At 34.0% G+C, this 26353-nt stretch overlaps 1 protein-coding gene across 8 annotated transcripts in view; it reads left to right on the top strand.

The window, feature by feature from the left end:
- LOC101899976 (calsenilin) overlaps positions 1-26353 on the top strand; it is a 389863-nt gene that overhangs the window by 35272 nt on the left and 328238 nt on the right. For 4 of the 8 annotated variants that reach the window (XM_059120852.1, XM_059120849.1, XM_059120850.1 and 1 more), the window contains exon 1: positions 20821-21343. Coding sequence is in view for 3 of the 8 variants with exons in the window: in XM_059120854.1 (XP_058976837.1) it covers positions 3934-3996 (63 nt within the window). In the remaining 5 variants the exon portion in view is untranslated. Of the gene's footprint in view, positions 1-3933; positions 3997-20820; positions 21344-26353 lie in introns of those variants that run through there. The other 4 variants (XM_059120854.1, XM_059120853.1, XM_059120855.1 and 1 more) reach the window with 2 other exon arrangements.

The raw sequence follows: 26353 nt of genomic DNA, 5'->3' as shown, positions 1-26353 counted from the left end.
AGGTATTCCTATTGAGTATTTGAGAAATTGTGTGGCCAAAATGATTACACCGTGTAACAACACAAAAAATAATTATAGGAAAATCCAATTGATTATGCAAGTAGAGCTAAAAATAGAACACACGTGTATTGGCAATTAGAAAGTTTGCCATTATTTTGACATCTCCATATTTAGATTCCCTGAAATCTTTGCATTTAAGGTGAAAGGGTCTTTTTGGTAATTTTTTTAAATATATGTATTCTACAAAATTGTGTGTCATAAAATTCTACTATAGGACCATCTACTATAGGATACATCAAAAAACAAGTAAGCAAAGGCTATAGTCGTGCGGGGCCGACTATGTGATACAACACTACAATATGTTAGAAGCCCTCTGATGTCCAAATCCATTTTAACACTGCCCAGATATTACTAGCATTTTGACCAGGGACATTTAACCAATATTTACGAACTTCATCGTGCTGTTATTTGTAGTGGTCCATTTTACAGCTAAATATAATGGCCATACATAATGCCAGACTTCTTCCCTGTCCCTAACTTTCTTCTCAGGCGTGTCGATTGGCTTCAATTGTGTGATCAGGAAATTTTCCCTGTTTTTGAATATTGTGCGATCATCTCCAAAAGCAAGAGGTCCCTCTGTATTTCTAAGTTTAGACTCATCTATATGATTTGCTTGTCTAGGATATTTGGCTATATTCGTCAACGAAATCAGCAAACGCAGTCAAACAAAAGTAGTGGTTCATTCTTCCCGCTTTCCTAAACTCTAACTTCATGCGAGATTTCGTGTCCATTCGTTTCTATTTGTGACCTTTATAACGGCTGCAAAATCAGGAACATTTTAGTTGTTGGTCCATTTCAACCCCTAAATATATTGCGGACATCTTTGAAAACAATAGACCCAGCCCTTCTGGGCCTATCCCTACCCTTTTCGTGAGGATCGGATGATAATTGCAATCTGCATATAATATCCCAAACCTGTGTTGTAAGGTGGAAAAATATTACAAAATATATACCTTAATATTATAAGTCAAAATGAAAAAATCGCATGCGATAAAAATATGAAAAAATTTCACAAAATACTACAAAATCTATATTAACATAATTTTTGACTTATTTTTATGCGATTTTTTAGATTTTATACTTTTATGTCAAGAGCGCGTTCTGAATTGGCAAAATTTGTCCAAATCGGTCCAGCCATTCTTGAGATATAAACATTCCATCTAACATTCCTTTCCTTTGTATATACACATTGTATACGTTTCGCTATATATATCCGATATATTTACTATCGGTATCTACGTAACGGTCAGAATTGGCCTGTTCGTCTATTTATGATTTCGCCGGGACTAAAAATATTCGCGGTTTCATAGAAAATTTGACTTTTATTTAACACAAATGTATAGTCTTTTTCACCCACTAAATATTATCCGATGACCATCAACATTGGAAGGCTTCTGCCCAGCCCGAAGCTCTAGCCCCATGCTAATTTCCGCGTCGATTGGTCCATAATTGCGACCTGTAGAACAACTGCAAAATCAAGAAATTTTACAGTTTTTGGTCCATTTCGACCCCTAAATATTATGCGATCATCTCCAAAAGAAATAGGGTTCTATTCTGACCTTAACCCCACCTCCATTCTAAATTTCGTAAAGATCGGGCCATAATTGCGACCTGTAGAGTGATTACAAATTAACATGGACAGACGGACAGACGGACGGACGAACATACATAGCTAGATCGACTCAGCTCGGCGAGATAGGAAGATCCATATATACTTTTCTATGTGGGAAACCAATATTTCGAGGTGTTACATAATTTTTGGCCCAATCAAACTTATAATACCCCCAACACATAGTGTTGTAGGGTATAATTATACACCCACAGCCTTTTGGCTAGAGAGGGTATATAACATTTGATACGGCTAAAACAGGCTTCATCGAAATAAGACCCAGGACATTTGGAGTCGATGTAGTGATGTCCGTCTGTCTGTACGGCTGGTGCGCCCGATAACTCTCCGATTTGATACTCCCTTGGAAAATTATTGTAAAACTTAGATCTAAAAAAATTAGGAAATATTTTTGGCGTTTTTTGAAACATTGATGAATATGTTTGTATACCCTTCATCATAGTATGATTTTGCAGTTGCTCTACAGGTCGCAATCGACGCGGAAGTTAGCCTGGGGCTAGAACTTAGGGTGGGGCAGAAGCCTTCCAATTTAAATGGTCATCGGGTAATATTTAGTGGGTGAAATATACCATAATATATGTGTTAAATAAAAGCCAAATTTTTCATTAAACCTCTCATATTTTTACTTCCGGCGAAATCACAAATTCACGAAAAGGTCAATTCCGACCGTTACGTATATGCCTTTAGTAAATATATCGGATATATATAGCGAAATATATACAATGTATAGAAAGGGTGTAAGCGAGAATGCTCATATCTCAATAATGACTGGACCGATTTTGACAATTCTGAAAGCCCTCTTGGCAAAAAAAGAATAAAATCTAAAACAAGTAAGCGAAGGCTATGGTCATGCGGGGCCGACCCTGTGATACCCTACAACACTACAATATGTCAGAAGCCCCCTTATGACCAAATCCATTTTGGAAGATTTCGCTTTTGAAATTATGTCATAGAGCACTGCCCGGATATTACCCTTAGCATTTTGACCAGGGACATTTGCCCAATATTTACGCACTCTGTCGTGCAGTTAGTTGTTGTGGTCCATTTTACAACTATATATAATCCAATGGTCATCAATACTAGAAATCTTCACTATCCCTAACTCTCTTCTCAGGCGAAATTCCGAAATGTCAATATTTAAGGAGTTATGGCCATTTTCAAGTATGCAATTTTTCCTCTTCAAAAAACTGATCACAAATTATAGCTAAAAATCCCGAAATGTCAATATTTAAGGAGTTATGGCCATTTTCAAGTATGCAATTTTTCCTCTTCAAAAATCTGATCACAAATTATAGTTAAAAACCCCGAAATGTCAATATTAAAGGAGTTATGGCCATTTTAAAATATGCAATTTTTCCTCTTCAAAAAACTGATCACAAATTATAGCTAAAAACTCTGAAATGTCAATATTTAAGGAGTTATGGCCATTTTAAAGTATGTCATTTTTCCTCATTATAACAGTGATCACAAATTATAGCTAAAAACCCCGAAATGTCAATATTTAAGGAGTTATGGCCATTTTAAAGAATGTCATTTTTCCTCATTATAACAGTGATCACAAATTATAGCTAAAAACCCCGAAATGTCAATATTTAAGGAGTTATGGCCATTTTAAAGTATGCCATTTGTCCTCATTATAACAGTGATCACAAATTATAGCTAAAAACCCCGAAATGTCAATATTTAAGGAGTTATGGCCATTTTAAAGTATGCCATTTGTCCTCATTATAACAGTGATCACAAATTATAGCTAAAAACCCCGAAATGTCAATATTTAAGGAGTTATGGCCATTTTTAAGTATTTAGTTATTCTTCTTTAAAAAAATGATCACAAATTATAGCTAAAAAGCCCGAAATGTCAATATTTAAGGAGTTATGGCCGTTTTAATGTATGTCATTTTTCCTCTTTAAATAGTGATTATTATTATTATTATTATTATTATTATTATTATTGTTGTAATTATTATTATTATTATTATTATTATTATTATTATTATTATTATTATTATTATTATTATTATTATTATTATTATTATTATTATTATTATTATTATTATTATTATTATTATTATTATTATTATTATTATTATTGTAATTATTATTATTATTATTATTACTCTTCTTTATTTTGCTGAATTAGAATTTTCAAATCCTGCATCCTTTTGGCTAATAGTTCAAAAATCACCAAACCTAATACAATTTATTTCAATACATTTCTTTTTATTTCTTTTTCGCTTTCATTGCAGTTTTTAGTAAAATTATGGGCAGCAATAATCCGAGTGAAGTGGATCGATATGAGTATTATGACTGTAAGTACAAAACCATTAACTGGGTAATAATTTTTCCTCCCAACCAAAAAGAAAAGCCTGATCATTCTCATTGACATTTTATGAGTTTAGGGTGAAGGGCGTAAATCGACTACTAGTTGTGAGTGGCATCCTCACCAAAAATGGTTCATCAATAAAATGTTACATTGTCATAGACGAGTATATTGAGTAGAGGCTATGACGAATGTGCTATAAAATCCCGAAAACGGCATCGTAAGCTTATGTATGCATGTGTGCGGACAACTTTGCTCTTTACCGCAACATTGTTAAACAACAACAGCAAAAATGTGCCCGAAGATATAGGAAGACCTTTTTAGCAATGAAGTTAAGTCGTCTTCGTTCTCCTTCTTCGTGCAGTGTATATTTAAAAGTTTCAAGTCATAAAACATAATTGTCATGTGTGTGAGTGAATGAGTGCAACATATTTTGAAAACGTAAGAAACTTTTCGAATTTTTGCCTTTTTTTACAAAGCAAAATTGTCACACAACAAGAAATTTCGGGGAAAAAATGTAAAATAAATGGAGCAGAAAACACATTACTCTTTATAATTGAATTACGGCTGTTTGATGGAAGAATGTTGCCATACATTAAAGGCGAAGTTTTACTTGATGTCATCTATCAGAAGTTAAAAAATAAATTGAAAACAAACTTAAAATTAACACAAATTTCATTAAAGCAAGAATTTCGGTCGATGTTTTGTGTTTTGTTTTAGTATTTTTTTTTTTGCAAGGAGGAAACCAGAAAATATTGCCATCCTAAGCAGCTGAGTCATTTAATTTCATCAATAAATTTTGTCATGCTTGGGTTGTTTGGACTTTGTGTACGGACTTTGTGTACGGGTAATTGCTATGATGTGCTAGTCCGTGCAAAATGTGAAATGTTGAGAAAATAATTTTAGAACAACTCTTAAAACTAGGAATTTAAGGAAGTATTTCGTAGAAACTAAGGTGTTCTCAACGTACATAGAAAAACGAAACGGATTTTGAAGACATTTAAAGGACTGCACCAAAAAGTAGGGCTCGAGATCATATAAAATCTGTAAAAAAATAAAGGTGTAGAAATCGAAAATTTTATTTTCTGGTTTCTATTATTTAAATAAAAAAAGTAAACATTTAAAAACAAGTTAAAAAGTGTCAGGTAGTTTTTCCGACAGATGTATACCCTCAGCTAATATTCGGTTTTTTTTAATATATTTTGACTTCTGCTATGATTATTAAAATTGTTCACCCTCAATGGAGTAGGTTCCGATGGAATGGGCCAATATTGTTCCTTTCGTATCGGACCAAAATAAATATGATATAAATATTGCGACGTGCCAGGTTCCGACCATACTTCCTTGACTTCACATGATTTATGTGCTAGTTTTTAGAAAATATTAAAATGTACGTGAGGTACCAGATGTAGTCGGCCGCAGTATTCCATTTTCATACTTATTAAAATATTACAAGACAGATTAAAATATTACAAGAAAATCGAAATTTATATCCAATTTTATGAGAAATCATAAGTTCCATATTCATCTCAGGTTTCTGGTTGAGAAATATATTTAGATATAGCAAGTTGAAATGAATCGCTGACTTGTTTCGCAAGTTACGACAGTTAACATTATTGAAAAATTGGGTGAGGTACCAAAAATGGGTTGGCAGATATATATCATCTTCACAACATATCTAGAGTTAGCAAAAATTTTTGTGTGTGTGAAATTTGAAGAGAGTCGGATGATTATTTCACTTTCTTTAAGCTTTTTGCCTATGTGGGGGAGGTAGCAGAAAAAATGGTCCGATCTCTACCATCATTATAACAGATCTTGTGTTACTAGAAATATTTAGATGCGACAAGTTTGAATGAATTCGGATATTAATGTCGCGTTTTATGAGCTTCTAGTTGTTCAAAATGTTGACCCTTTGTGGAAGAGATACCAGAAGGAGTGGACTGATATATCCCATCTTCACAGCAGATATTATGTTAGTAGAAATAATGGGATATGTGAAGAAAATCGGATGCTTATTTTGGATTTTATGACTGTTTTGGTAATTCAAAACTGTGACCCTTTATTGGGGCGGTACCAGAAGGAATGGTCCGATCTCTACCATATTTAAAACAGATCATTATGTTGATGGAAATATTGAGATGTTCCAAGTCTGAATGGAATCGGATGTTAATTTGGCGTTTTCTGAGCTTCATGGATATTTACAATTTTGACTCTTTGTGGGTGAGATACCAGAAGGAGTGGACCGATACATTCCATCTTTATACCAGACCTTGGGTTAATAAAAATATTGTGATGTGTGTGATTTGAAGACAATTAGGCTCTTAAATCACATTTTATAAGATTTATAAATAGTCCAAATTTTGATCCTTTGTGGGGGAGTTTATCTTTGATGCTGAGCATTCATATTTCTGTGCAGAAAATAATTTTCTTTGAAAATTTCGAACTTTTGTGGGGGAGATATCAGAAGGAGTATTGCCCATCTTCGAACTCGATCTAAGTTTGATAAAAAAAACCACGATATACCAAGTTTATACCAAATTTGATAATCTCTTCCAGAGTTATCGTACCAAAAAACAAAAATGCTAAAATAAACAAGTGAAATTACAACTAAGTTCGGCTTGGACTAACCTTTAATACCCTCCACCATTTGGAGTGAAAATTTCAAATTTAAAAAAAAAAATCCGTCGAAAATACCCCTGGCATGAAAACCGTTATATGTGGGCTATAAAAAGACGTGGACCTGCATAGGTGTTTCTTCGTCATAGATTGTATTAACAATCTCGAACTTCAAATACAAAATGTTGAAACAATTCCGGTGAATAATGTCTCTAATATCAAAACATTAAGTTCGGCTGGGCCGAACTTTTAATACCCTCCACCTTAGGCAATGGCAATATCAGAACCAAGTATGACCCACAAATACCAATTTTTAGACATAGTCGTGGGAAAATGTGGCAAAAATCATCAAAATTCCGAATATGGGGAGGTACCACTATAAAGGGCTATACAAAAACGTGGACCTATACATATAATGTTTCGCCAACTGAGCTAGAACCTATTATGACCAACAAAATCCAATTTTTAGACAAATCCGTGAAAAAATGTGGCGAAAATCATCAAAATACCGAATATAGGGAGGTACCGTTATGTGGAGGCTATACCAAAGCGTGTACCTATATATAGAATCTTTCGCCACACGAACTAGGACACATTTTGACCTACAAATACCAATTTTCAGACAAATCCGTGAAAAAAATGTGTCAAAAATCATCAAAATACCGAATATCGCGAGGTACCGTTATATGGGGGCTATACCAAAGCGTGGACCTATACATACAATTTTTCGCCACCGGAGTTAGAACCCATTTTGAACTACAAATACCAATTTTTATACAAATCCATGAAAAACTGTGGCCAAAATCATGAAAATACCGAATATCGTGAGGTACCGTTATATGGGGGTTATACCAAAGCGTGGACCTGTACATACAATCTTTCGCCACACGAACTAGGACCCATTTTGACCCACAAATACCAATTTTCAGACAAATCCGTGAAAAAAATGTGTCAAAAATCATCAAAATACCGAATATCGCGAGGTACCGTTATATGGGGGCTATACCAAAGCGTGGACCTATACATACAATTTTTCGCCACCGGAGTTAGAACCCATTTTGAACTACAAATACCAATTTTTATACAAATCCATGAAAAAGTGTGGCCAAAATCATGAAAATACCGAATATCGTGAGGTACCGTTATATGGGGGTTATACCAAAGCGTGGACCTGTACATACAATCTTTCGCCACACGTACTAGGACCCATTTTGACCCACAAATACCAATTTTTATACAAATCCATGAAAAAATGTGGCAAAAATCATCAAAATACCGAATATCGGGAGGTACCGTTATATGGGGACTATACCAAAACGTGGACCTATATATCTCATTTTCAATATCAACCATCCTAGACACAATACAAATTATTCTACAAAATTTTGAAGCTCTATGTTAAATAATGTGGCCTGTATCGTGATTTCAACATACAGAAGGGACAGACAGACGGACATCGTTAAATCGACTTAGAATTTTATAGAATATATATATATATATATATATATATATATATATATATATATATATATATATATATATATATATATATATATATATATATATATATATATATATATATATATATATATATATATATATATATATATATATATATATATATATGATATATATATATATATATATATGATATATAAATATACATATATATATATATATATATATATATATATATATATATATATATATATATATATATATATATATATAAATGCATCTTCATGGACAATTTTCTGTCATAGGTTGCAGTACCCATTATGAAATTTCGCTACAATCATCAAACCATATACAATATCGGAGGTATCGTTATATGTGGGCTATACGAAGAGGATGGCATGCATACGGAATTATTTGCCATAGGCTGTAGTACCCATTAAGACCTTTATATACAAAACAATTTCGGAAAAATCTTTTGACAAAACCATAAAAAAAACGAATACTTGAAAGCTACCGTTATATGGATGCTATACGAAAACGTGGACTGACATAGTCCATTTGCGAACTTAACCTGCCTACTATACATATGTGTGCAAAATTTTTGCCTTGTATATCAGTTTACGGACTTCGCTGAATCGATTTTAAATGTCACGCTCATCCAGTATATTTTGTAGAGTCTATCATGAGTATTTTGAGGAGTTACAAACGGAAGTTAATATACCCTCCATAGAGAGGTGGAGGGTATACAAACCCATTGGTCGAAAGTAAATCAAATTGGATCGATGTATTTTCTAAATATTACTCCTCAAAAACAACTCAATTTTTTACTCAATATGCATATATTTTTTATTTGAATTTAAAGAGCGACAAAAAAAACTTAATACAATATTAAGGAAATAAATACCAAAGGAACAGTCCTGGGACCTAACCAGGAAAACCACATAAAACCTATACGAACACTCGTACTCAACTTCGTCAAACCATACACCAGAGGAAACACATTAATGTAGTATGTATAACATTTCGGTTTGAAAACACACACACATTCACATGCATACCAAAAACACATATATATGTATTTGTATGATTTTATCTTAATACCAATACACATCTTCCGATGTGTACACACCAGAGAACAACAACAAGTGGCTTATTTTGATACTTATGCGCCACTTGCTACTTATGAGTACAATTGTGCTTTGCCACTTGAACAAAAAATTCATTGATTCATCGACACTCGGGTATGTTTTGTCGTGTCGTTCTGCGCACTCAGTTAAATTTTTTGTCTTACTCTCTTGCTCTCAGCACATCAAGTGTTGTTACTTGTTGTTACTCAGTCGCCTGCCTTATGCTTTTGGAGAGCGAAAGCACAACGATCAGAACGGAGAAGTAACAACTTGTTTTGCTAACAAGTGGCTTATGCACTTGAGTGTGTTTTACACATGTTTTTGAGTTTCACAGCAAAATGTTCCGATTTGAGCACAATAATTTTACCGTTATTTTGAGTTTTTTAGTTTTGAATAATAAATGTGATTTACTGTTCATCCTCAAAAGAGTTTAAGCAGTAGTAGAGATTAGATGCAGAAAATGGACAATTTGGAAGTGAAAGCAAAAATCAACCAAGGATTATATAAAATTACTCCGCGACATAAAGGAACAAGTTTTATTTGGAACGTTTTAGCGGATATACAGAAAGAAGACGATACATTGGTGGAAGGGTGGGTGTTTTGCCGAAAATGCGAAAAAGTTTTAAAATACACAACTAGGCAGACATCAAACTTATGTCGTCATAAATGCTGTGCCTCTCTAAAGCAATCCCGAGAATTAAAAACTGTTTCAGCTGATTGCAAAAAGGAAGCAATTGAAAAATGTGCACAATGGGTGGTACGAGATTGTCGGCCTTTTTCGGCCGTCTCTGGATCCGGCTTTATCGATATGATAAAATTTTTTATTAAAGTTGGAGCCGAATATGGTGAACATGTCAACGTTGAGGAATTGTTACCAAGTCCAATAACGCTATCGAGAAAGGTAACTTCGGATGCAAAAGAAAAAAAAGCTCTGATTAGTCGAGAAATTAAGTCTGCTGTAGAGAAAGATGGTGCATCAGCAACGATAGATTTGTGGACCGATAATTATATAAAACGGAATTTTTTGGGAGTAACGTTACACTACCATGAAAACAATGAACTGCGAGATCTAATTTTAGGTTTAAAGTCCTTAGATTTTGAAAGATCCACAGCAGAAAATATTTATAAGAAGCTTAAAGCCATTTTTTACAATTCAACGTCGAAGACTTGAGTAGTATAAAATTTGTGACAGATAGAGGAGCCAATGTCGTAAAATCATTGGCAAATAATATCAGAATTAACTGCAGCAGCCATTTGCTTTCAAACGTGTTGGAAAATTCATTTGAGGAGACACCTGAACTCAATGTGCCTATTCTTGCTTGCAAAAATATTGTAAAATATTTCAAGAAAGCCAATCTGCAGCACAGACTTCGAAGTTCTTTAAAAAGTGAGTGCCCTACACGGTGGAATTCCACATACACGATGCTTCGATCTATTCTCGACAACTGGGAAAGCGTGATTCAAATATTAAGTGAGGCGGGAGAGACACAGAGAATTGTTCATATAAATAAGTCGATAATTCAAACAATGGTCAACATCCTCGATGGGTTTGAAAGAATTTTTAAAGAATTACAAACATGCAGTTCACCATCTCTGTGTTTTGTTGTGCCTTCCATTTTAAAAGTAAAAGAAATATGTTCACCTGACGTTGGCGACGTTGCAGATATAGCAAAATTGAAAGTGAACATTATAAAAAATGTAAGAATAATATGGGAAGAAAATTTAAGCATATGGCACTACACAGCATTTTTTTTCTATCCGCCCGCCTTGCATATGCAACAAGAGAAAGTGGCACAAATTAAAGAATTTTGCTTATCCAAAATGGAAGATTTGGAATTAATAAACCGCATGAGTTCCTTTAACGAATTATCCGCAACTCAGCTTAACCAGTCGGACTCCAATAGCCACAACAGTATAGATTTAACATCCCATTCAAAAGACATTTCAACGACAAGTTTCTTTTTCCCGCAATTAACTCAGAACAATAGTCGTGAGCCACCAGTGTGTCCAAGCGATGAATTTGAATTTTATCGTAAAGAAATAGTTATTTTAAGCGAAGATTTTAAAGTTATGGAATGGTGGAATCTTAATTCAAAAAAGTATCCTAAACTATCTAAACTGGCTTTGTCGTTATTATCAATACCTGCAAGTAGCGCTGCATCGGAAAGGACATTTTCCCTAGCTGGAAATATAATAACTGAAAAGAGAAACAGGATTGGGCAACAAACTGTCGACAGCTTGTTATTTTTAAATTCCTTTTACAAAAATTTTTGTAAATTAGATATATAATTACATTTTTAAATAAAAAGAATATTTTTTATAAGTTTGTTTGTTAAAATAAAAAAAAAAAATAAATAAATTTTGGACTGGAAAAAATTTAAGTTTAAAAGAAGCATTTTTCTTTTTTTTTTTAATATACTTATGCTCTTTTCCTAGTCTTGTACAGAATCATATGCAATACTACAAACAATAGCACACACACACAACCCTCATGTTCAATGAGTATACAACACAACAAGAAGTGAGTATAATTTGCCAATTGACAAATCGCACACGTCCACTTGTGAGTTTGTACACTTTTTACTCTCTCATACTCTAGCGGTGATCTTAACATCAAACAACTGTTGTTGTTAAGTTGTGAAAAAATACTCGTGTATAAAAAAATACTTGCACTCAAAAGGCTTGACACCCAAAACACTTGTGCTTATCTATGTGGCTTACGTTTGCCTGTGGCTTGTTGAAGTTCTCTGGTACACACATGTAGCCACATAGGTATATGTCAATGTACACAGATGATATTCGATTTGTTTTATCATTCCCCTCCCCCACTCGTCGGGATGCTTTCACACCCGACTCAGATGTACTTAAGAATGATTGTATGCCAAGGATATTTCAATGATAATTATCCTTTGGGAGATGTACACAAAAGTACAAGTTGAATACTCCTCTCTCGATGTGTGTGTACGTGTATGTGTGTATTTAGAAAACCAGTTGAAACAATACGCTATCATTTGCACGTCCTACAATATTAGCTGTAACTTGTCGATAAAAGATAGTAACAGCAGATTAAGTATTTGCTCTAAGCATGTCTTCAATGATAATTATACAGCATAACAGAATCGTTTTCGTAAAGTAGAAGACGATAATAACAAAGGAGGAAAATGGTTTAGAGAGGTCTTAGCAGTAATACGTAGTTGATGTTATCTTTGTACGGAGAAAAGAGAACAAACAATGTAAGGCAACACTTTTTGGGTCTTATCTAAGAACTTGGTGTCAAATAACTTCCATGTAAGCAATAATTAAAAATTGTTAATTAGAATCATATGGGTAAATGTAGAAAAAGGATAAATATCGTGAATTAAATATTTCATAAAAATAACTTCTAGAAAATTAAACTGAAGTATGTAAAGGAAAATTCATCAAAATAGTACATTGCTTCTGAAATGATATGTTTGAGTAAATAATTACTTGGTCCATTAGTCTTTAAATAAATTTTATAAATAAATTCAGTTACGTAGTTTCTTAGTTTTTTTTTTTTTTTTTTTTTTTGACGAAGTATCACGAAATGTCTAAACGGACATCAAATTATGATGTGTGAAGGATTAGAGTTGTGAGGTTTAATGGCAAGTTTAATCCAATTCCCATTTAGGAGCATGCAATAGATAAGGATTTTCATTTTAATTAGACCGTTGGAACTAATTTGAAAGGCATTTCTGGGTACGTCACTGTAGGTCAGACATAAATGATGTCCTGAATATTAAAATGAGAATTATGTGGCGGATTTTCTACATACTTTGCATGTTTTAATATTTCTGCCAAAAATAGATCCTGTGCAAAGATGAGATAAATTGGCCTTCCACAAATATAAACAAATTAAAAAAAAAAACAAGTAAAAAAGCTGTAAGTTCGACCGGGCCGAACTTTGAATACCCTCCACCATTTGGAACAAATTTTGTAATTTTCAGAAAAATAAAATTCGTTAAAAATTCTGTTAAAATCTTAAAAATACTGAATGTAGGCGTATATTAGAGTCCATACGAGGACGTGGACCTGCATAGGCCACTTTTGTCATAAGCCATTACAATATTCAAATGCGAAACTTGAAAAAAAAAATTCTGTTTATATGTAGCTAAAATCATCAAAATAGCGAATATAGGGAAGTACCATGGGAGTTATAAAACGTGGACCTGCACATACAATTTTCTGTCATAGGCTGTAGTATTCGTTACGAATTTAAAATGTCAAATTAAAAAAAAAAACAAAATTGGTGAATAATGTTGCTAAGATCATCAAAATACCGAATATCGAAGACGTGGACGTGACGGACAATTTTCTGTCAGAGGCTGTATCTATTACGAACTTCAAATACCAAATTTGAAATAATTCTGGCAAATAATGTGGATAAAATCATCAAAATACCGAATATCGGGAGATACCGTTATATGGGGGCTTTGCGAAGACGTGGACCTTCACGGATTTTTTTGCCATATGATGTAGTATCCATTACAAACTTCAAATACAATTTGATATACTTTGTGGGATCTAAAATGTATATTTCGAGGAGTTACAAACGGAATGATAAACTTAATATACCCTCCATACTATGGTTGAGGGTATAAAAAAATAAAGACAACAGCTAGGTTCGACCGAACTTTCAATAACCTCCACCATTTAGAAGGAACTTGAAAAAATAGATGATGGCCTTTATACGGGGGCTATACGAAGACGTGGATCTGCACAAGTAATTTTTTGTCATAGGTTGGAGTACTGATTACGATCTTCAAATACGAAGTTTGAAACAATTCTGAAGAATAATTTCGCTAAATTCATCAAAATACTGAATAAAGGGAGTTACCGTTATATAAGGGCTATTCGACGACGTGGAACTGCATACTAAATTTGTAGGCATAGGCTGTTGCATTCATTACAAACTTCGAATACAAAATTTTAAAAAATTCGGGTGAATAATGGCTCTACCGAATATCGGGAGGTACCGTTATATGGGGCCTATATGAAGACGTGGGCCAGCATACGAAATTTTTAGGCATTGGATTTTGTTCCAAATACAAATTTCGAATACGAATTTTGAAACAATTCGGGAAAACAATGTGGCTAAAATAGTAAAAATACCGATTATCTGGAAGTACAGTTATATTTGGGCTATACAAAGACTTGGACCTGCATACGAAATTTTTAGGCATAGGCTGTATCCATTGCAAACTTGGAATACCAAATTTTGTAAAATTTTAGGTGAATAATGTCGCTAACGCCATCAAAATATCGAATACCGGGAGGTACCCCTAAATGAGGCTTATACGAAAACGTTGACCGACATAGCGAACTTAACCTGTTTACTGGCAAAATACACATGTGTGCAAAATTTTAGATCTCAATTCGTCCGAAAGATAGCATGATTACAACAGAAAGATAGACGGACGGACACACAGCCTAACGGACATCGCTAAATCGTCTTAGAATTTTTCACTGATCCAGAATATATATACTTTGTGGGGTCTATTATAAGTATTTCGAGGAGGTACAAATGGAATGACAAAGTTAAAATACCCTCCATAGAATGGTGGAAACATATAACTCGGGTAAATCCGAACTTGCAACATGTTAGTATTTAGAAGGCAAAAAAGGTGTTAACATTTAATAACCTTCTCCACCAGGGAAAGGAAACCTTTGAACATAGAGGTACTAGGTTTCAATATTCAACGACTTCTCTTTTAAACTTCAAATTCCAATGGAACATACCTAGAAAGTTTTCAGATACAATAGGCATTATCTATGGCGAAATCTAAATACATTTGAAACTATTTTATCGGGCAGTACTGTAGTAAAGGGGGGGGGGGTTCCATTACGAACTCCAAATACCAAAGTGTATGTAATTCCGATAGAAAATGTCCCTAAAATAAAAAAAAAAATAAAAAAATACCGAATATGGGGATGTACGGTTATATGACGGCTGTATGGGAACGTAAGTTCCAAATAACTAATTTGAAACATATCGAATTTAGGGAGGTGTCTTGATTTGAAGGCTATAGAAAAACATGGTCCTATAGATATTTTGTAACAGAGGAAATGGTGGACACTATATACCAAAATATCGGGAGGAACCGAAAATTTTGAACCTGTATAAGCAATTATCTGCTAGAGAAGGTGGTACCTGTTGCGAATTTAAATACCCATTTTGAGAAAATCCCATTGAAAAATGTTAGATGAAAAAGCTGCAACAAATTTTAGACGGCTGTAATCTCTAAGCCACTCGTCCGACAGCTGTTAAAATTATTCCAGTCATAGCTTGTTATATTGTTTACAAGCGTACAAAAGAATTTTCTTTATATTTGGCTGGAAAGCCTCAAGTGGCTATCGTTAGAGCACTCCTGCATTTAAATGTTAATAGCGTAGCCCGACGTCAAGGAAGTGGACGGAAGAAAACTGAAACATCAGCGGAAATGGTTGGAAGAGTAAAGAAGCGACTTGATCTAAACCCGCGTCGCAGTGGCCGAAAATTGGCTCGTGAGCTGAACATATCGCAATATTCCATTCGGCAAATTTTGAAAAATGAGCTCGGGGTAAAGCCATTGAAATTCAAAAAAAAAAAAAAAAAAAAGTGCAAGAACTTGCATCGAAACAGAAAGAAAATAGACTCAAAAGAGCTAAAGAGTTGCTTCACTTGGCCTAAAGTGGTGAACTGCCAAATGCCGAATATTATCGCGAAAATATTTTGGAGGGTGTATTAAAGCCTTGGGCACGCACTGAATGGTTACAAAATAAGGTTCCTCGCTTCATTTCCATCGCACAATGGCCACTAAAATCTCCGGATACTAATCCCTTGGACTATAGTGTCTGGAGCATTTTGGAAAGCAAGGTTGGCACTAAAGAATACGGAAAGAGTCGATCATCTCAAGCAAGCGCTTCGCCGGGAATGGGCCAAAATAACGCAGAGCAACATTCGGGCAGCATGTGACGGTTTCGTTGGCCGTTTGAAAACCATAATTCGTGCCAAAGGTGACCAATTCGGAGAAATCAAAACTTATTCTAAAATTTGATGCTATTTCCGACATTTTTGCTTTCATTCAAAAATGTAAAAAAAAAATAAAATTTGTTGCAGTTTTTTTATCTCACCTTGTAAACATAACTTTTTATCTTGTCTTGTCTTACAAGAAGAGTCTTTTGATAGCTTTTGTTTGTGGTGCCAGAACCAAGACTATTTTTCTATACCATTTGCGATTATTTTGCGGAAACCCCATACTCTGAAGAAGAAATCGCGTGTCCTTCTGGGGACAACCTTCATTCCGTGTCGTTTATTAACAGCACTAGAAGGTGGGGGCTTATGGTCTTCTTCGAAAGCTTGTCAGTGTTCTGCTCTAAAGACTCCTTTGTCAACATTCGCATATTTTTGATTCAGACCAACACCCTTTTGGCCATTTTTTGAATAGCTAATGGCAAAACCCCTTTGGCCCCAACGAAGCGTACCAAAGCATATAGCCCTAGGCGGATTGTATCTGACAACTCCCTCGGAGAGAAGCATATTACATCTCATAATATAGTATATATCCCACCGTGGTTTATATACTATATATGGGTACTTTTCAATGTAGTCTCACAAATTTGACTGATGAATGACATTTCGTCTTCTGTATTTGTAAACAGCATGTCCGCATGGTCCCATTATTGAAAAATATGTCTAAAATATATACCAAGCTAATTTTCAAACATTTATAGGAATTTTAAAGCGATTTTGTTGAGATGTTCAATTTGTGATTTTTGTTGTTGATATTACATCCTTTATTCCTGTAATTAATCATTCTTGTGACTTAGAGTCGTCATTCCTAAAATCTTCCATAAATATCACCCTCACAATCACAATGTCGCCATTTACACAATTGTCAGTAATATCGATGTCATATAAATTAGCATTTTGTTTGCAAAATATAGTAATGCAGTCGACAAAACTAAATCATTAGCCTCGTTATTCAAATAATTTGATTTTGTATTTCTCTGTTATCTATACCCTGTATTCAAAACAAATATGGTAGAGGAAGGAAACGGGAAGCATATCTCAGAAAAATGTCCCATATTCATTTATAAGAGATGCCCTGCTTTGTTTCTTTCTTTCATTTTTTATTTTTTCAAAGCAACAGCTGCTCAGCCGTCATTAAGCGCATGAAAAATATATATATATATATAAATATATGTATATTCATTGCAAGTAGTGCTGTATAATACACATACCGACACACACTCACAAATATACTACATTCAACATTTACTCTCACTCATACAATTAAAATGAAATTTGTATTTTCATCCCTTTTGGCTTCGTGTGGAAATGCCAAAGCCAAAAGAAAACACAACACAAAACCAGCGTCAATATCGAAATTGAAAGTATTTTGTGTTGCGCTTTATACTACACTTTAAATATAATACATTAATACATTATAATACATTATTTTTACAAAATAGTTTATTATGGGTAACTTGCCAAAATTGACATACAAACACAAGTGACAGACAAGAGAAGACAACTTATTCTCAGCAGCAACAGGTAGGCATCCCCAAAAACACAGTCAAGACAAGCCTCTGCCTTTGTGTGTTCGGAAAAATCACACATAACTCACTCACTTACTCGCACACACATATACATACACACACACGCTCTAAGAAAAAGGGAATTTTTCCTCGTTGTGTTCTCGTCGTCAGTGACATTTGTGTTTGTATCTGCTTTTGCTTGTTTGCTATAGCCCCGCACAAAACGCAAAAGGAATGTGCAATTTTTCTTTCGTTTGGGAAAATTGTAAAGCTTTTTTTTCGCTTGCAATGTGTTGCTGTTGTTGTTTTTAATGCTACAAAACAAAATCGGGGAAATTTTCTGGGATAATTAGTTGAGTGTATGCGTAAGAGCAACAAGAGAGCGAGAGAGAGAAAATATTGGGTATATTTTCTCTAATTCGTTTGAGGTGGGAATTTTGCTGAGAGATTACCGAGAGAAAACGAAGGCAAAGTAACAAAATTATTGCATGCGAGATAAATGTTTAAAAAACAATATACAAGGATTTTGCGAATATACTAAGGGGTATAATGATGCTGTCCACCGTATCTTCTTTATAGAAGAGGGATTTCAAGAAGAGAACGCATTTCTCTATACGGAAGACTGCCTGAAGGCCTTCTCTATACGGAAAATCGTCTGAAGGCATTCTCTATACGGAAGTCCGTCTGAGGGCCTTCTTTATATGGAAGGTCGTCCGAAGGGACAAGTCCGTTTAAATACCTTCTCCATACAGTAGACCGTCTGAAGGCATTCTCTATACGGAAAGCCGTCTGAAGGCCTTCCCTATACAGAAGGCCGTCTGAAGACCTTCTCTATGTAGAAGGCCGTCTGAAGACCTTCTCGATACAGAAGATTTTCTGAAGGCCTCCCCTGAGGGCATTCTCCATATGGAAGGCCGTCTGAAAGTCTTCTGTATACTGAAGGCAGTCCGAAGGTCTTGTCAACACGGAAGGCCGTCTGAAGGTCAATATACCCAGAGGCCTACTATACCCAGAAGGCTGTCCGAAATCTGATATACCCAGGACACCGTCTGAAGGCCTACTATACACAGAATACCGTCTGAAGGCCTTCTATACAGAGAAGATCAGTTGAAGGCCTTCTACAGAGGACTGTCTCAAGGCCTTTGTTATAAAGAAGTCTATCTATCTATCCACATACAGAAGAAAATCTGAAGGTCTGCTATGTACAGAGGGAAATTGTGAAGATCCCCAAGGTCTTCTAAAGATGAAACTAAGCTATTCCCAACATTGAGACATATCTACTATATCTCGAAAATATTCTAGAAATCTTCTATAGGCGGGAGACCTTCTAGAGGTCTTCTTTAGACCATGTACAGGCCTTTCATAGATACATACCCACAGAATTTTTTTATAGTCAGAATTGTTCTTCCGAAGATGGAGACAGATCTGCTTAATATTTTTTATATTCAGAAAATATTCAAGAGATCTTTTATAACCAGGAGACCCTCTACAAGCCTTCTAGAGACAGAAGACCTATATAGCTTCTCTTTAGAGAGAAGACCTTGAAATGCGTTCCGTACACAAAAATCCTCATTTAGACCTTTTACAGATGGAAGACCTTGTACAGGATTTCCATAGCCATGGACAGCAGGCTATTTGAAGTTCTTATATTGATTAGAGTCCCTCATTTTAATGAAGAAATATATTTTTTCTACAGGTCTTTTATAGACTCTTTCTAGAGGCGTGTAGTAAAGACCTTCTGATGATATTTTATAGATAGATCTTCAAAAAGACTTTTATGGACGAAGCTTTCTAAAGGTCGTCTATATATTTTATATAGACAGAAGAGTTTCTGAAGGATTTTTATTGTCTAGAGGCTTTCCTTAGTATTATATTGGCAAGTACTTCAATAGAGGAAATATTATAAACAAATAGGTCTCTATAGACGGAATGGGGGGTGACATGGGCAAAATACACTCTTCTAAAGGGCAAAAGAGAGAGAGATCCTTCGAGAGTAATGTTATTGGCAGTAAACGTTTCAAAGGTCATATATAAGTATTTTATAGATATGAGACTTTTTCAGGTCTTCTATAGACAAAAATTGTTCTATGAGTCTTCCGTAGGCAGGTCTTATGTAGACAGATCGAATATGTTCTGAACACTGCTTTAAACGATAATCTTTTTTTTAGTAAGACCTGCTAGAGGTCTTCTGTGGAATGAAGATTGTGAAGCTATTCTATGGTCAGAATAAAAGAAGAACACATTTATAAGAAGTAAAACTTTTTTCTATGACCAAAAAACTTTTAAATATCTTTTATACCAAGAAACACCTTATATAGAAAACACCTAGTTTTCTATAGACCAAAACCTCTATGTAATTTTAAATAAAGAAAAATCCTTATAGACCGATTCTTAAGATTCCTATAGCCAGTCGTTCATCTATAGCAGCTTCTTACTAACTTCTTATAATATAAACTTTTTTGCTGATGAAGATTTATCCGTTTTCATAAAATCTCCCCTCCTACCCTTATCAACCTCCCCTATCCTTCACTGCAACAGGTTCAACAGAATTTTTCCCATTCAAATGAAAGTGAAAATTCAAATGCCTACCTTAACAAGCACCATATGTTCGAACAACATTTTCCCATCAAACATATGGAAACGGAGAAAAATATAAACAAAAAGGAATTAAAAACTACAATGTGTTTTCTAACAACGCAATATATACAGAAATATATAGCAAGCAATAAAAAAAATGTCGGTCATCAAGTAATGATAAATTCCAAGTAATTTTAGGAAAAAAAAAACACATGTCTGCTCTCGCAAAATGTGTTTTTTTCTCTCTCTCTCCAATGTTACTTCTCACAAATAAACAAACAAACAGAAAAATACCAGGAGAGTGAATCAAACAATATTGCAAAAATACCAAACAATTGCAAAATAATTTTATTTCACACAATGCGAGAGAGTGAAATATACAATTGAGAGTGGAAGAGCATGGAGAGCAGAGAAATTTTCCCCATTACAAGGCATGGCAGCAAGGCATCTGCGAACGAAAAAACAGGAGTACAATTATTTTCAACAGTAATTTCCCAACCAGTTTTCGTGTAGCTTTTCCGACGTTATGACATGTTAACGGTGAATTATAGAAATTAACGTTATGAAAAAAATAATAAATATATAAATAAATACAATAATAATTGTTTAAAAGGAAATATTTAAATGTGTTTATTATTGTTAAATGTTTAATTCAAATAAAGATACAAATTTAAAGAAGTAAATATATATCTCAAGTTGAATAGTGGAAAAATTTAAGAAAATTAAATAGTATTCAATAAAAAAATAAGAATATGTTATAGTGTGTAAATAATGTGTTACAACTCTCCCACATAGTAAATAGCAAAAAAAAAAAAAGAGAAATGTTAGTCAAAACAAGTGGAAATTTTAGTTGTTGTTGGTGAAAAAAATCAAAAAGAAATATATAATATAAATAAAAATAAAGAAATACTTATTTATTATAAAGAAAATAATAATAGTAGTTAAATGAAAATAAAAACAAAAACGAAGTACATCATTTGCAGTTTTTGGGATTCCAAAGGGATCAAATAATAAATTAAAGTAATTAAATTTATTCAATACACATATGTTTCATATACCCATCAAATATTTATAATGCCTTGCTTTTAAATTATTTACTAATATGTTTAAGTAGTGTAAGGTTTGATTTTTGTGCATATGTGGTTTAGTGTTCGCTTTTATTAATAACCAAAAAATACAAATAAAAGGAATAATTAATAAAATTTTGTTTGCTTCCTAAATTCGTTTGTAGATTTTTTTGGCTTTTGTGTTTGTGTGGGTGTTCACCATTTCAGCAAAAAACAAAAAAATGTCAGATACAGGACATCCTTCTCGTTAAAACATCATGAAGAAGACAAAAAACATCATCTCCACAAATTTTAAAGCGATTAACGAACGCGTATTGTTCTCATGTGTTCCAAGAAAAGTTAAAAACGTTTGCATACATAATATATTTATAGCCTATATTACTATGCGGAGTGGGTAATATAGGCTTGTGTTTGACCGTCGACGTTTGCAGAATCGGGAAATATTGTCTCTGGACACACCTCTTGGTGTTCCATTAGTCGTATTTCTACAAACTGCTTCGATCTAGCTATGTATGCTCGCATATCCGTTTGATATTTATATATTTAATCCAACTCCCGGTGGCAATTATGGACCGATAGCTTAAAATTTTGCCTAGAGAATGACTTTGATAGATATGGTAAATGGTGATAGTAATATATTACGTTGGAATATTAAATGTTCCCAAAAACATATATTACAAACTTACGGATCGATGGAATTTCAATTTTTGTGAAATGTCAAATAGGCGAGAGAGAAAGAGCTACATATAAAAAAACTTCAAAAATTTGTCAGATTTATGATCGTGGAATAATATTCGGCGGTTGAAATGGATTAATGCATTTGTTAGATAAATACGCATATTCTTATACTGAATGTCTCCCTCAATGTATACTCCCTCAATGTAGATTTAATTAATGTTTCAGATATGTTTTGGATTATGATTACCAAGATAAAGGGCATAAAAGAACTGCATTTTCGCGATATTTTGCAGGAAGTCGTAGTCCTTAGCAAGAACAAAGATATATTTTCTTACCGCAATATCTCTATTTTTTACCTTCAAAACCTCAAAATATAAAATGGGACTCATATCAATAGGTGGGCCGACGTTGAAAATTGTTCGTACGGCGAATTTCTATTCAACAGCAACCCATATACTAACAAGTAAAAAAAAAACAGATATGTTCAGCAGGAGTGAACTTTGAATACCCTCCACCATTTGGAAGAAACATGAAAATTTTCAAAAAAAAAAAAATCGTCCAAAAAATTCCGATTTCGAACTTCAATTTCGAAATTTGAAACAATTCCGGCGAATAGATAATTTTTTCTCATAGATTGTAACTCCCATTGCGAACTTCAAATACAAAATTTGAAACAATTCCGGTCTATAATGTCTATAAAGTCACAAAAATACGAAATATTGGGCGGCTATACAAAGACGTGGGCCTGCGTACGCAATTTTTTGTCATGGGCCATTACGAACCTTTAATACGAAATTTCAAACAATTCCGGTGAAAAATGTGGCAAAAATCATAAAAATGTCGAATATTGGGAGATATCGTTATATTGGGCCTATACAAAAGCGTAGACTGACATGGTTCATTTACGAACTTAACAAGCCTACGAAATACACATGTGTGCAAGATTTTAGCCTTATATTTTAATTCGTTTGAAAGATAGCGTGATTACAATAGACCATAGAATGGTGGAAGGTATAAACATATACAAGCATCGCTATATGAGGGATGTAGAAAAGTGTGACCTACCTTTAAAGTTTTTTGTAGTTTAAGTTGGAGCTAAAAGTTATCGGACAGCAAAATTTCGCGGTTTACCGGAAATATTAGTCTTTTGCACACACAAGTTATGCTAAATTTCTCCCGCTATATGTATTCCGATGAGCATCCAATATTATGGGCTTCTGCCCTGTTCTAAACTCCTATTCCACGCAAAACTCGACGTCGGTTGGTCTATATAATTGTGACCAGAGGTCTGCAACGAGTATGCAAAAATTCAAGCATACTCGGATTCTTATATGATTTTTGTTGATGCAGTCGTTTAGTTTGATCTGAATGAAATGACCGTTTTCGCTTCTGATCGAATCGAACACTCAGTTTGAATCACTTCACTCACAATCAAACATGAGGTTTGTGAAAAATCTTGACCAATATTGTAAAATTAAAAAAAAAAAATATTTAAACATTTTTAGTTTTCTAAATACCAATTTATTAAAAAATTTAATTTTGTTTTTTTTTTCCAAATAAGTTACTGAAGTCTAGTATACCAAAAACCCAAATAAAATGAAAAATTGTATGCTTATTAAATATAATTTGTACCAATTTCTTTAATGGGGACATCTTTTAGTTATGAAATCCTTAGTAAAATTACAATCATGATTTCGCTCAAATTCGAACATTTGTGTTTTAATCAAATCAAATCACTCACTTAACTAGGATAAATAAAACCGATCAGACTCATTATAGATGATCGACCCGTTATGAACAATTCATCATAAGTTCGTAAACAAATAACTCATGTGAGCTGTTTGATTGCGATCACAAAATTTCGATCAATACATGTTTGATCACAATTTTTTCGTTTGGCTTGAGTGAATCGAGTGAACATGTTGCATCTGACCGACTGATTGAGCTGGATTGTATTTCCACTGTGTGTGATCAAGCCTACTCAATCATACTCATTGCAGCCCTCTGATTGTGACCTATAGACCGACTGCCAAATCAGGAAAAAAATCGAGAATTGAATTGAGAGTTTTTGATGATCTTCAACTTATTTTCTGACCTCAATCCTGTTATTTTCAAAAATTAAAATGAACAGAGGAAAGGACGGACACAGATATACAGGGTGAGGTGAAAAAACTGCAACCAACTTCAGACTGCTGTCATTTCTAAGCCACTCGTCCTACAGCTATTAACATTATTCCAGTGACAGCTCATTATATTGTTTACAAGCTTTAAAAGCATTTTGATGAAAATTTTCCAGAAACAAAGTTATTCGTGATGGAATTCAAGCGTGATAGTGTGATTTCTTTATATTTGGCTGGAAAACCACAAGTGGCTATCGTTAGAGCACTCTAATATTTAAATGTGAATAAATCTGTCGTCTTCGCTGCCGAATTTGGTTTTCTCTGATGAGAAAACATTCGTTGTCCAGCAGTTTGTAAATAACCAAATGATCGTGTTTTCTTGCCAAAGAGGTCATCTGAAAATGTGCACCTTCGGTTGGCCACCAGAACTCAAGCGCGGGTCATGGTGATGGTGTGGGCCCCCATAAGAGCCGATGGTCGCTCTTCGCTCGTATTAATCAAAACAAATGCCGAATATTATCGCAAAAATATTCTGGAGGGTGTATTAAAGACTTGGGCACGCAAATATTTTGTCCGCAGACCTTAAACATTCCAACAGGGCTCAGTCACGTCTGACAATTTTATTGGCCATTTGAAGGACGTAATTCGAGCTAAAGGTGACCAATTCCAACAAATCTAAACTTTGCTACTATTTTTGCTTGCATTTAAAAAATTTAAAAAAAAAATCAAAAATTATGGCATTTGACTTTGTGGCTGTTTTTTTATCGCACCCTGTACTTCCTCAATTATAAGTTCATTACGAAGGAGAAATAAAGAAATATTATTAGATTCTATCCTCATTTGTAAGTGTCTCTTTTAAAAAAATCTAAAAATTGTTTGTAAATATACAATTTTACCATGAGTCTTCAAATCTGTTTTATATTTCATTTGAATGCTCCAAATATAAAATTTATGTGACAATATGATCTGGAATGGGACAAATCTCAAATGTCCTTTTTAAATGACCACAAAATCTTCCGCGATTCCAAATTTAAACATTGAAAAAATCAAACCCTAACAAGAATATTCTCTAAAGAAACTGTCAGATGTTTTTGGTCGAAAGGAAAGAACTTTTGCTTTCATTTTTATTAAATTAATTTTCCTAGGCAGTATAGGTTTAATTGAAGAATTTCATCTACAATTTTTTTCCTGCACAAATGCCTCACCATCTTCTAGGAAAAAACCATTTCATAATATAGCCTAAATGTTGAGAAGTAAAAACACCCACAATTTTACAAAACAACAAATATCCTTTTCCGTATACCTTTGTAAAGAAAAACAAAATAATAAACTCCAAGTTTACCTCTACCCAAAAATTGATGTATACCTAAGAGTTTTTCATTTCATTTCAAGATATTGTCATATACCATGTGTGTGTGTATAGATTGGGGGGATGCTGGGTGCTGAGAGGGATTTTCGGTAGCCGAGTGTTTGTATTTAAGCCACAGCATAATTAAATATTAACAGCACAATTTCTGTGTTTTTGCCATGTTTCATATTATGATGCCCGAGTATGAACAGAAAAGAGGAAACGCAAGAAAAAAAAACACAAACACAAAAATGGCCTGGAAATGAAATTAAAAAAGACCTACCCCAGCACAAATACATAACAGGTGCTAAGGGGCGGAAAGAAATGTGTTTGTACAAAACTAACATGAAACTCTCACGCGTACACACACACCGACACACACACTTGACACCTGTAATATTCTGGGATACCCAGCATTTATATATCTACACTGTACATACACATGGACTTTTGGGACATTTTGGAAAATTACAAAATGCCACAAAAGCCTCAAAGGATTTCCTTCCAAAAAAAAAAGGTACACCAATTTAAGTGTCTCTCGGTGGCAAACACTTTTTTATTTATTATAGCCGGGCAAGGTTGTCTCTTGTATTTGTGCTCGAAATTAAAACATTAACATTTTCCCAAGCAAGCAAAGGAAAATATGAAACAAAAAACTACTCTATTTTCCTTTGTGATGATTTGGGAATATTACCCTGTGTAGTGGGGAAACAAAAGCAAATATTTCAATGTTTGCTGATGGTGCCCATCAAACATATGGTGCACAAAAGGTTCGAAAGCGAGACACCTTTTTTTCAACACGATTTTTGTAACATGT

The sequence above is a fragment of the Musca domestica genome, unplaced genomic scaffold (assembly GCF_030504385.1).
Source record: "Musca domestica strain aabys unplaced genomic scaffold, Musca_domestica.polishedcontigs.V.1.1 18, whole genome shotgun sequence".
NCBI classification, from domain to species: Eukaryota; Metazoa; Arthropoda; class Insecta; order Diptera; family Muscidae; genus Musca; species Musca domestica.
Note: the sequence above shows the minus strand (reverse complement) of the source record. Positions and strands in the feature narration are given on the sequence as shown.